A 14,140-nucleotide genomic window follows, 5' to 3' on the forward strand; every position below is an offset into this window, starting at 1 on the left:
CACTTCACAAACTGCCTTTTGATGATAATTTCCAAAATTTTCGAGAGGGAGCTCGTCAAACTCACTGGACGATAATTAGACACCACTTCTCTACTACCCTTCTTAAATATCGGAACAACGTTAGCCAGTTTCCAATCTCTCGGGACGATACCCTCAGCAACACTACTCCTGTATATCTGTGCGACTGGCCCCAACAATTCATTAGCACCTTCCCTGAGAACCCTGGGATAGATATCATCTGGTCCTGGTGCTTTGCTTGCACATACATTTCTTAGAAGATTTAGGACCTCCACGTCTTCCACTTGAATATCGTTGAGCGTTTTATTACCCCATGCAACACCCGTATATCGAATATCATTATCTCCATTAAAAACCGACGCGAAAAAGTCATTGAAAGCACTACACATGCCTACATTGCTCTCTACTTTTGAGCCTCCTATCGAGAGGGGGCCAACTGTCCCCTTACATCCATTATTGACGTATCGAAAAAATGATTTTGGGTCAGAGCCAATGTTATCTGCCAACCTAGATTCAACTTGCTTTTTACTATCCCTTATCGCTTTCTTCAACAGTCTTCTTTTATCAGTAAACAATGATAGGTCACCTCGTCCACTTTTATACTCTCTGAATGCTCTTTTCTTTTCAAGATAAAGGTTCCGCACGCTATCCGTGAACCATAGAGGGTGTGATGTACAAACACGCTTTTTTCGAACAAAGGGTATGACGTCGTGCAAAACAGAGGACAGCTTCGTACTAAATTCTTCCCATTGACTTACCACCCCTACTGATTCCAACCGGTCTTTGAAAACTTCCGCTAACCTTCTTCGCAAAACATCAAAGTTAGTTCTCCGAAAACAAGGAACCAATCTTTTGTTATCAACCTTACCCGAGGAAAAGTTACAGAGAAATCTGACGATACGATGATCACTGGAAGAAAACTCTTCCCCCACCGAAACATGTTCAACTAGATCCTCAGAACTAGTAAGAACTAAATCCAAAATAGCAGTACCCCTAGTGGCTTCTGATACATGCTGATACAAAAAATTTTCGAGCACCAACTTAAGAAAGTCTCTTTCATACTGATTTCCAGATGAAAGGTTCTCCCAATCAATACCCGGGTAATTGAAATCCCCTAGTATGAGAACCCTCTTTCGCTTACACATGTAGGAAATTTCATCGTGCATTTTGGCGATGTAGTTTTGATCCCTATTCGGTGGATTGTAACAAACCCCAACAATAAGCTTATGACGTCTTTTGTTCTCAAGTTCAACCCATATGGTTTCAATATCACTTCTCTGTACGTTACACTCTCTAGCCTTCAAACATGATTTCACGTATATCAACACTCCACCCCCACACCACAACAGGCAAAATGCCCAACGAGGTGGCTGATAAAAAGATGCCCATAAAAATATGGTTGTCATATGTTTCAAAAATACAGCAACCCAATTAAAAATGCAATTAACACAAATTACAAACAATATATACACATGATAAAATATTATACAATGCCCATAAAGAATACTTATGGTTGTCTTATTCTAAGAATGGATAGCTTCCCGATTTACCCCAACATGTTTATCGTATTTCTTTTTAAACGTGTCAATTGTGTTACAATTTACTACCTCCGGGGGTAAGCTATTCCATTTATTAACAACCCTATTTGAGAAAAATTCCCTGCGACACCATAACCTTGCATTGTCCCTCACCAATCGATACTGGTGTCCCCTTGTAAAAGCAGTCGATTGGCGGTGTACTAAAAGTTCATGGTCCATCCTATCCATCCCATTGAAAATTTTGAACACTTCGATCATATCTCCTCGACACCTGCGTTCATCCAATGTAAACATATTCAAAAAATGAAGTCTTTCTTCATAACTCAAGCCCTGTGTGCCAATAAGGACACGCGTAGCTCTTCTCTGCACCCCTTCAACCAAGTCTATGTCCCTCTGTAGGTATGGTCTCCAAAACCTTACAGCATACTCCAGTCCAGGACGAACTAAGCCTCGAAAAAGCGGAAGAATGACTTTAGGAGAACGCGAAGAGACCTTTTTGAAAATGAGACCAAGCATTCTATTCGATTTTTTGACAACCGCTGAACAATGTTCAGAAAACTTAAGTCGCTCGTCAATGAGAATTCCCAAATCGGTGACTCTAGTTGCATCCGGGATAGTGACACCATTCAACTCGTAAGAGAACCGTGGGTTGTTCCAACCAAAATGAGCGACCATGCACTTATCTACGCTAAACGTCATGCTCCATTCATTTGCCCATGCTGCAATCTTGTTTAAGTTGGTCTGGAGCAACTCCCTATCGCTTTCATTCCCGATTACCCCCATTAGCTTCACATCATCTGCGAATTTGCTAGTAATTCCATCGATACCCTGATCGAGTTTATCGATAAAAAGTGAAAAAAGTATGGGGCCAAGGACACTTCCCTGAGGAACTCCACTTGTGACGTCTGTCCAACCAGAGAATTCCCCGTTCACCATAACTCGTTGCGACCTATCTCTTAACCACGATTCTATCCAATTCAGCAAGTTGCCCCCCTATTCCAATCTCGTGTAAACGCTTCAAGAGTTTGCCATGTTGGACCCGATCGAATGCCTTCTGGAAATCAAGGTAAACCACGTCGACATTTTTGCTCTTACCCAAAGCCTTAGTCACGTAATCATAGAAGCAAAGGAGGTTAGTTACACATGACTTCCCCTTCCTGAACCCATGCTGATTATCCGACAATACATTATTCTCGTCTATCCACTTCACAAACTGCCTTTTGATGATAATTTCCAAAATTTTCGAGAGGGAGCTCGTCAAACTCACTGGACGATAATTAGACACCACTTCTCTACTACCCTTCTTAAATATAGGAACAACGTTAGCCAGTTTCCAATCTCTCGGGACGATACCCTCAGCAACACTACTCCTGTATATCTGTGCGACTGGCCCCAACAATTCATTAGCACCTTCCCTGAGAACCCTGGGATAGATATCATCTGGTCCTGGTGCTTTGCTTGCACATACATTTCTTAGAAGATTTAGGACCTCCACGTCTTCCATTTGAATATCGTTGAGCGTTTTATTACCCCATGCAACACCCGTATATCGAATATCATTATCTCCATTAAAAACCGACGCGAAAAAGTCATTGAAAGCACTACACATGCCTACATTGCTCTCTACTTTTGAGCCTCCTATCGAGAGGGGGCCAACTGTCCCCTTACATCCATTATTGACGTATCGAAAAAATGATTTTGGGTCAGAGCCAATGTTATCTGCCAACCTAGATTCAACTTGCTTTTTACTATCCCTTATCGCTTTCTTCAACAGTCTTCTTTTATCAGTAAACAATGATAGGTCACCTCGTCCACTTTTATACTCTCTGAATGCTCTTTTCTTTTCAAGATAAAGGTTCCGCACGCTATCCGTGAACCATAGAGGGTGTGATGTACAAACACGCTTTTTTCGAACAAAGGGTATGACGTCGTGCAAAACAGAGGACAGCTTCGTACTAAATTCTTCCCATTGACTTACCACCCCTACTGATTCCAACCGGTCTTTGAAAACATGAACTTTGAAACATGAATGACATTTGCGTACTACGCGTGGTTTGGATACATTTTCTAATTGCAAGTATGTCGATAATAAAATGCCACATGCCCAGCCCTGTATTTTGGGTGGAATAATTTGCAAGGAAAATTAATTTCTGATGAATATGCATCGCGTACAGAGGCGTATGCAGGGACAAGCACAACCCCATCCCCAAGATGTCCAAAACTTAAAAATGTTTTAAAATGTCTTTGTAATGTAATTAAAATATTGGAAGAAAATACCTTTATATGGTTAACTAATCAATGTCTGTTCATTTGAATGTCTATTTTAAAGGTTTTATCGTACAAAAGTTATATATTAGATTCGAAAAAATCTTTTGAGGAAATTATGTTTCCTCGCCCCCTCCGAGAGTCTGTCTTGCGATTTTTCCGTGTCATTTTACTGATGCGGCTTATACGCCGGAGGGGAGTCGAAAAGATGTCTCGCATGGGTGAGAATTTTATCACGAGCCCTTCCTGCCTGGTGAGTACGGAAGCACTCTGGACGTACACCCCCAAAATATCATTAAGCTGGGCTTGAGCATTTTGCAGCTCTCACAGCAAGGGAAGTGGCTGACAAGGCTCCCCAAACCTTTTTTTTCTTTCAACCCGGGCAAAATTTTATTTAATTTTTGTCCAGGTTCGGCCCCAGAGCCGTCATTGAATGAAGGCCATTAGGAATCCCAAACCCACGTGATTCTTCCTTTCTCTCTCTCACACACACACAAATATATTCAATAACCTTCCGTACAGTCATGAGGAAAAAGTAGAATTTGTGATTGAACTTTTCTTGAACATATGGCTTCTTACATTTATTTCATTCTCGAATTTGAAGTGCTTTCAAGGTTTTCCTGAAGTTCTTCGTTTCGAAGGATAAACACTTGCAAATACGCGGTATCTTAATGTTATACGTCCAGTCAATTTAATATAAGAAATCATCATCACACACACACACACACATCATCATCATCCTCGAACTCAAATTTAAAACGAAGTTCGATGAGAAAACTTCAGAGAAATGCACGCGATGCGCTTTTTCTTCTTGAAGTTGCGTTTTGTTTGTCGTTTTTACCTTATTTACTTCACTTATATAGACGTGAAAAGAAAATGTGTTTCACACACTGAACCAACGATTAGTATAGTAATTGTACCACTATATAGACAGTGGTGTGCTGTAAGTCCTAATTAGGTCGCTATCTTATCAACCATTCCTCGTAGAAGCGTGGTTTTAATTTGAAAAATGCTCAAAATGTGTTCAGAAATCACTCTGTACCAGTTTCGAGTCTTGAACTTTAAGTCTGGGCCATGACCGGCCAAATGTCGCGAGGCAGCTGTGTGTGTTGGAGTATTTTTTTGTATATTTATTAGTATATTTTCTATGTGTTTATTTGTATACAGGGTTTCGGGTTCCAGGAGATCTGGGAGGACCCAGGCGATTCTGGAATACACACTTTCGGTACAACTCAATCGGTAGTACATTGCCTATGGTGATGGACCGGAGTTGTGTTCGGTTTGAATGAATGAATGTTTTTTGATCTAGAATTATTTTACCGCTCTTACTTATTGTCAGATACAGGGTGCTTCACGAAGGACCCCTAACTTTGATTAGAAGCATGAAACTAGTGGTATGCTTATTAAAAAACCGAAAGAATCTGATACAGAATTACTCAAAATTTTAGTTACAAATTGCACCGATAGATGGCGGCATTACAGATCCCTATAAATAGAGCTCAGATGCCGAGAACGATCAGTCGCCGTTGAAACGTGACCGCTATTAGCATACAGTGAAAGAAATTCCGGACTGGAAGTGATGTATTCCATGGAGGAACTTGTGTTTATTGTGCTGTAGTACCACCGATTAAATCACAGCCCTACTGCCACAAGGAGAAGTTTTCAAACGCGATTTCAAGTCGTTACAGGCTAACGCCTTGACTGTTCCCTCAAGTTTTCGCAACAGTTTCGTCATGAAATAATGGCTCAAAAGCATGATGGCATGTGGACCTTTACTATTGGGAAAAATTTGGTGTCCGACTAAAGCTCGCCTTCCAACCTGCTACCAGGGTGTGCCCGCTGCTAAAAATGCCACACTCTGGATCAGAGAGATTTTTGAAAACAAAAGTAGAATAAATAAAGTCAAGAAAATGATTAGATGGATTGAGGACAATGAAGACAAAGTGATCTCACAGACGCCATATCAGCCAATAGCGCACAAACACAAACTGCACCACCTCGCCGTTCACAAAGAAACTGATCAACTATAAAGAAGACTGACTGATAGCACAAGAACAGTATAATGCCGTGGAAATCGAACGATTTAAATTGAGGAGGAATTCGGTTATGAATTTTTTCTGATTTATTATTGATTTCAATATGCGATTTAGGATTTTATATTCGAATTAATATGGAATATAGGATTATATGCTTGATTTCCGATTGTATACGTAGATTGTGATCTCGCAACTGATTTTATACTTAGATTATGATTTTATAGTTGTTGTGATTGTAATGTATGCTTTTTATGAATAAATTGCCAGAGGTATCCAGTCCGTGAGGACAATGAGCCGATATTGCCATACGGCGATGTGACCTGGGTATCTTTCGGTTTGACGATGACAGTATTTTCCTTACTACCCTGTACACAGTATTTTTACGAAATATTTGTGAATAGTAATTTATTTATTGTTATTCATGCTAACTATATGCATTTAATAATGAAAAATAATGTGTATATTTAGATGAAAAAGATGGAAAAATTAATACCGTAAACTTTGGCCCTGGAACCCTTCTTTGGCCCAAAACGATGAAAAATGAAACGTACTCTAATTACTGTTTAAAAAAAAATTTCGGTACTAGTTTTTGTCGTTTTTTCCAAGTAGCCGTGCTTAGCAAGGCAGCTAAGTGCATCGGGTACAATAGTTCACAAATGGCCGATTAAGCAACAACAGTAGTGGCTTTTTACGCCGTAATTGCACGTTTTTTCGTCTCTCACACTTTCCGCAGGGGGCATTGCAATCCAACCTTGTCAAGTTAGGTGAGTGGTGCCTAACTAGAAACACAATTTGATGCATTTAACTGTAGTAGAATTAAAATTTTGTTGGATCTTTCATTTTCTCCGAAAACATTAATTATAAATTTAAGCCCTGGTAACTTCAAGCATAGGCTGTACTTTGGCCCAATACTTTGATGACTCAAAGTAGGACGCAATTTTGCTACCTTCAGCAATTTATTTCTGAGTAGACATAAAAACATAATGGATTGAATAATTATGTTTATTTTTTAAATGGCTATCCTATTTCAAGTTTTTGTTTCCAGACTGGAAAATTGGCGTATAAATACAACCGTTAGCCTGGAAGTAAAAGTTACGCAGACTACAGCAATGACTACCTTCAAAACCGTTTAGATGCAATTAAGATCTGTTGAAATCATTGAGGAGAAATATAAGGGTGACATAAACTAAAGGCACAAGCTGCAGATAACTTTAAAATACCTCGAAGCAATATTGAAAACAAACTTAAAAATGCATTCTCTAGCAAACCAGGTCATCCCAAGGTTTTTAGTGCTCGAGGAAGAACATCTTAACCCATGGGCCCCCTCAAGAGAAGAGAGGCCTCAGAAAAATCACTTGGCCCAGAGCCCTATGATGCTCTAAAAACAGCCCTATCCTCGTGGAAGAACTAGTATTTGCTAGTCTGTTGACAAAATGTGTGATTATGAGTTCTTAATAATTAAGCCTCCAAACCCTGTTAAGAGATTTTTTTGGGAAATTTGTAACACCTTTTTAACAAACAACTGGCCTTTTTTTTAAGTTTCAATTGTTAATTAAAACTTAAAAAAAAGGCCCGTCAATATTGCTATTTTTATGACTAGTAAAAGTTTAAATATAAGTTTTATTACGAACCCAGGTTCAAGAAATACCCTAGCTTTTCGTTTAATGCTTTAAGATAGGAAAAAGTGAAGTGGGCCAAAGGGCCACATGCAAGGGTAACATTGGCCAAAATATATATTTTTAGCTTGAATTAAGAAAATCTGTTGTTTAATTACATATACATAATATAAGATAGCCTATCGAGAAAAAAAAGGTTACCAGAACTTAAAAGTAGTAATAGTATTGGGTTTATTAGAAAGTGAATTTGAAATTAAAAAATGGACCGAAGTAGCCCGCATTTACGGTACTGACTACTGTCAGCAAGCATCATGAACAGCTACATTGCTAAGAGCGATCCAATCTTTATGTCCAATTTAAAAAGTATTACTGTGTATAGAAAATTTTAGGCACTGATAAAAATTTTAAAGTCACAATTTGGGAGATTTGTTAACCGTTTAAGCGGTTTTTAAATTTTTCCTGATCCACATTCGAAATCACTAAATCTTCTACACATTTGCACCTTATTTTCAAGAAATATATATTTTTTCGATTGTGAGCTGATAAATGCTAATCCCCCCCCCCCCCCAACAAAAACCAAGAAAATCGACTCGCTTTTATTTTACTCACTATGATACAAAGACACCTGCCATGAAATGTGTATTATTTATACTGAGAGCGTATATTTCTTTATTGTGCTGAAATAGGGGGAGGGGGGGGGGAGACACACAGCCTCTTTCCTTCTGTCATCTGTTAGGGCCGGATCTGGCCCCGGGCGGCAGTTTTAGGTGGGAACAAAGAAACTAATCATAGAATTATCTAATTTTAAAGTTGTGGGGGAGTGTTTGCCCCGGGCAACAAATATCCTAGTTACGGCCATGGCCCCCACATCCTGTAGCGGGGCCCCTAGGCTGGGATCTTTTGCGAGCCCTTCGGTCAGACTTTTAACGGGCCCTTTCTGCAGTTAATTTATAGTCATCGCCCAGCCCCCTCATCCGGGGCAATGGCTAAAATTGACAATGGTCGATAGAGCCTGGGCGGCGCACGGAATGAAATGAAATGAAGTTAATTTATAGCGTGAAAAAGCAAAAAAATGATAACCGTCCCGGGCCTCAGGGCTAGAGCCCTGTCAGCCCCTCCCCCCACCATGTGGGGGCCATGGTTACGGCCCTGCCTTCTGTTATCTAATTTTGAATAAAAGCTGATTCCACAAACTGGCAGTGGATCGATTGGAGGAGGGGGAAATGGAAAACATGTTTGCCCGTAAAAACAACTTCAACACCTATTTGAGCTCGTTGATGCAGAAATAAAAGTGCTTTAAGAATCCGAAATATTTCGGGATGACTGAAATGAAGCAGTTTGACGAGACATCTCGGGATTGTCACAGTAAGGGTTGAAGCACAGATATTTGGCAGATTGCCCAATAAACATTTGTACGAACTAAATGTTTGGCAAATGGGCGGAATAGGCCAGATACCACTACTAGTTGACTGAACACAGTACATGCACCTTGTGCGGAATTTAAGGAAATTATTAAATTATCATCAGGCCGGTTTCCGAGTACCAACTGAATATTCGCCCTATTCCTGGTCTACAGGTGGCAAAACCATAAATTTATGTTTGGTTTTTTCCCCAGTAAAAAAACAAAAAATCGAGAGGGAAAGAAAGATGAACGCCCTCTTGAGAAAATCCTGCATATGTTGCAGTTTATATTATGAGTAGTTCTTTTCCACAAATAACTCCACTTGCAAAAAATACATCCACCGGAGAGAAAACTGAGTTTTTCTTATAAAACATTTATTCAGATGTTATCAAAATTAACAAAAATGTAAAAAAAAAAGCCAAATACCTCACGTACATTCATAATAATTATAATAATTATTATCATCCCAAGATTATTATTCAACAAATATGATCAAAAAAGAGTTGTAAATTTGTTTTCTTCAAAAAATAGTTCATGACCTGCATGAAATGCGATATTTCCTAATTGTAAAATACCGATATACAGTATGCTCATAGGTTGGAATAATAGAAATATTACTACTATTATATAAAAAACCCAATAACGATTTAAAAATATTGGTATATTCAATATAAACAAACACAAATTAAAAAAATAACGAGTAACAGTGCTTATTATATATATTGCAAATGCCAGCCTCACAAACAATCAACGAAAACTATCAACAGCAGCCGTTCTGTTCAATAGATGAAAACAAACATGACATCATCAAATCAATTACATACACACATAAGCAGCGTTTTTTGTTTAAAAAAAAGGTACACTCGATGAACAACTAACCTTTATGCTGACTAGTTTGACCATTACGTATCCAATGGATACCTATAATATACGAGAGTTGATTTTTAATAGTGGCAACATTGATGTATACAGGCCATGTGTGATATTGCGTTGCTTCATTACATGCCCACTGCTGTGGAAGATGGTCATGTGACGAAGCCAGCCAGACAATATTGTTTATACCCCAGATTATGTTGTATTGTATGCCTACGTCTGCATCAGAGCAAACAGACTTCCCGGTTACATTCCATTAACGTGTCATAATGACAAGAACAAGGACTATTGTGAGCAAATGGTCTTCCATAATATGATCTAAAGGTGTGTTTAAAGGGCCAAGCATGCTATAGCCCATAGTAGCAAGTTTGGAGGAGTGAGAAATTTTAGAAATTGATGGTCAAGAAAATTAAATTAGAAAAATTAAATTGCAGTATAAAACTTGAATAGCCTATAGCAGTGGTTTTCAAACTTTTGTCACCTGCAGCTCTCTTGCCCAATTCATGGTTCATCTGTGGCACCCCAGAATAGTTTCGTATGCATTTTCACTGATGAAAACACCACTTCAAAGAATAAATAGGCACACAAATGAATATCATATCTCCAGTTCACCCCCATCATGCCTGTGACAAAGGTTGGTGACATCTCCATGAGCCACGATGCACACTTTGAGAAACACTTGTATGTGGGAACAGAAGCCATAAATCCATTTCTGGTTCAGTCATGTGTTTTTAAATGTGAGTAGTAGAGATTGCGAGTTGCAGAGAGATAAAATAAATGTACTATATTAGCAGGATAGCGTCACTAAGGACTCCAAGCAGGTGTGGATACAGAGAAGGGCAATCGCCGCTATCAAGAGTCAGATAATATGTGAAAAATTTGTCTGTTTTGTTAAATACAGGATGATCCTACTTACACAATTAATTGCCACTCCCTACACATCACTTTGGATCTGCACCTGACCCTAAGAGGCATCCTGTGGGACAAATATAGAATGTCCCTAAGAACTTATACAATATCAACAGGCACATCATCTTGGATCCACTCCTGTACCTAAAATACAGCTTGTGGGGCAAATACAAGATGACTGTAAAAGCTTATGCAATTAACTGACACATCCTTGAGGACACTTCACCCTGAATCTGCACCTGCTCATAGACGCTGCGTGTGGGACAAATATGGGATGACCTACCCCTAAGATCTTACACATTTAACTGACACATCACCCTGGACCTGTGACTGACCTCTAGAGACATCCTGTGGGACAAACACGGAATGATTCTGAAAATTTATACAATTAAATACATAACTGATGAGAGACACAACCCCCTCGGCACATCGCCCTAGATCCATACCTGAGTCAAAGAGATATCCTGTGGGACAAATACGGAATGACCCTAAGAACTTACACAATCAACCAGCACATTGACATCTTTGTGCTACTGAAGGGTACCGAGAAAGCCTGATTTCAAGAGACATCTTATGGGACAAATACGGGATGATCATAAGAACTTACACAATTAATTATATATAATTAACACAACTGACACAACCATTCTGGCATGTCATCTTGGATCCATACTCAAATTCAAGAGAGAACCTGTGGGGCATCTGCATAACTTACAAAACAGTAAATAATGAGATGGGTAAAAACCTTCTACAAAGAATGTTCAAACAAAACAGCACAAGCTGTGGTTGATGTTCAATCTAGGGCCTGATTTAGGTTTAATTGGGCCCTGGACTAGTGAAGATAATGGGGGTTTCCTTATATGTCAAACTCCTGCTAACTAAAGGGTAAATTTCACAAAGGGAACATTTGCAATGTGAGGTAACAAAATTCTAAACTTCTTGCTTCAATGCATTAAAATTTGATTTTTAAAATTGAGCAATTTCTCCAAAAAATAATATTTTTTTGTTTTGAGAGAGATTTTTTTGAAGGCCGGCTGCAGCCTGTCTGGCCTATAGAGAAATCCAGCCCAGATTCAATGAACCTGGGGTTTGAAAAAATACTTTATTCTCACAACTCTCTACAAATTTAAGTCCTCGTCAATTCGTCCCTCTGAGTATAGGTATCAGAAGCCCTCTCAATATTTATTGTTGGCTTCCACGTAAGATGAAGAGATCGATTCAAGGCATTCACTTCAGAACATTTTCAAACAAGCACTCTATCTGTATCCAGAGGCAGATTTATAGTTTTGTTGCCATACCCCTATTCCAGCAAAACTTTCTTGACCAGTCACTCCTCAAATTTGCCACCCTTTGCTATAGCCCCTGCCCCTGTGAATACACTTTTACGTCACTCTTTTGATTACTCACTGATCTTGTTCCTTGCTCTCCGAGTCATTCCTTTGGTCACTCTTTTGATTACTCACTGATCTTGTTCCTTGCTCTCCGAGTCATTCCTTTGGTCACTCAATGCTTGCAAACTTTCTAGGTCACAGTTTTGGTCGCTCACATGCTTGCAAATTCTATGTCACTCTTTTTGTTACTCAATGACCGACTGTCCGCTCTCTAGGTCACTCTTTTGGTCATACACTGACCTCATCCCTCAGTCTCTGAATCACTCACTCTTGGTAATTCATATGCTTGCACATTCTGACGGTCTCTCATTTGATAATTCACCGGTCTGGTCCTTCACTCTCTAGGTTACTTATTTGGTCACTCACTCATTTAGTTCCCTCACTCTCGAGGTTGCCCTTGCTCATTTACACACTTGCACTCCCTTCTGGCCATTCATATGCCAGCAAACTCTTTTGGTCACTGAACTACCTGGTCACTTGTAATCTCGGTCGTTCGTTTGGTCATTCACTCACCTAGGTCTCTTGCTCTCCAGGCAGAGATGGATTTATGGTTCATCACCTGTACAAAAAAATATTCTGCCCTTTTTCCATTTTACTAATTTTTCGTGACCACTCATCCCTCAGATTTGTCATCTCTCCGAACTTGTCACCCTGGACTAAAGCTTGCTAAGCCCCCTGTAAATATGTTTCTGAATCACTGGTGACATGATTGCATCATGCTACTAATTAAATCGAAGCCATATAAAACTCAAATCAAAACAGTATATTCTGTGTTTCTAGTTAATAAATAGTTGCCAACGTCAAAAAGCCAAACCCAGTATTCATATCGACTATGAACTTTCTTAACTCATTAGTTAATACATTAAAATCATTAGATATACATTTCACTCAGCATCCATATTTTTTATGGACATCCTTTTTCAGCCATCTCATTTGGCATTTTGTCTGCTGTAGTCTTTGTATTTATATTTAAAAAAAATTATCCGTTTCCACGAAACAATCAAAGTATTGTTTGGGTGTATGTATATGAGTGAGAACGAGATAAGGCACTTTTTTTTTTGATCGGAGAGATACCGGAATGTTTTCCTCTTTGCAAGCATATATTTGCGTGTGTGTATGGAGCACCAACAAGAAGGTAATATTACCACAAAGAGGAAAATGTAAAAATTTTCCAGCTATATACGAGTATATCAAAAACAGGAAGAGTTCATCACACACACGATCTCAGTCCTCATATTTTATGAATCACAAGTCTATGATCATGATATCTTTTCCCAAAAACTTCAGCACTGTTTCGACTTGAAGAGATATTGAAACCTTTCGATGACAGAACGTGTGACATTGCCCGGTACCTGTTGGTGGGTCTTGATCAGGTCTTTCATGCTTTCTGCCACCTGCAATTTTTTTCAATACAAATGTCATACAACATTCATTGAATACATCATTATTTTGTCTAAGTACAATCTTATATACAAAAACTAAACTTTTGATTGAGCAAAAAAAAAACATGTATGGGGAAAAAAAGGCATATCTAATGGGGGATCTGGAAATATTGTCCCTGACATTTCACCCCAGTATGTTTCATCCTCGGAAATATTTATATTTCGCCTACCCTGATTGTTTGATTGACCAAGTGATTTGGCGAGTGATGGTATAAATGACCAAGTGAGTGACTGAATAAGAAATGAGTGTGAGAGACCATATGGTTAGTGAATGACCATACGAGTGATTAAGTAAGCAACCAAGAGAGTGGTTGTCATCATATGAGTAGCCAAGTGAGTAGGTGAGTGACCAAATAAGTGATCAAGTGAGTGATTGCATGAGTGAATGAATGACTGAATAAGTGACTATGAGTAACCAAGTGCCTGATCATATGAGTGGCCATTTTCGTGATCAACTTAGTGACCATTTTCGTGATCAACTTAGTGACTGCATGAGTGATCCAGGGCCGTCTTAAGAGTATCATGGGCTCCCGGGCCAAGTGATTTTTTGGAGGCCCTACCTGGTAAATCCTAGAAAATTTCAACCGGATCTCATTTTTGTGAGGCCCCCCTCTTCTCTTGAGGCCTCCGGGCCGTGCCCAGGTGGGCCC

At 39.2% G+C, this 14,140-nt stretch overlaps 1 protein-coding gene across 2 annotated transcripts in view; it reads right to left on the bottom strand.

The window, feature by feature from the left end:
* Window positions 1–10,169: 10,169 nt before the first annotated feature.
* The window catches only part of LOC149089034 (DGAT1/2-independent enzyme synthesizing storage lipids-like), a 67,943-nt gene continuing 63,972 nt past the window's right edge, over window positions 10,170–14,140 (bottom strand). For both annotated transcript variants that reach the window (XM_089236763.1, XM_089236767.1), the window contains exon 9: window positions 10,170–13,442. In XM_089236763.1, coding sequence (XP_089092889.1) covers window positions 13,332–13,442 — 111 coding nt within the window. In that variant the 3' untranslated portion in view covers window positions 10,170–13,331. The remainder of the gene's footprint in view (window positions 13,443–14,140) is intronic.

Source organism: Pholcus phalangioides, unplaced genomic scaffold (genome assembly GCF_987345545.1).
Source record: "Pholcus phalangioides strain wild (caught in Gottingen) unplaced genomic scaffold, Ppha-v1.0 ptg000002l_1, whole genome shotgun sequence".
Lineage (NCBI taxonomy): Eukaryota > Metazoa > Arthropoda > Arachnida > Araneae > Pholcidae > Pholcus > Pholcus phalangioides.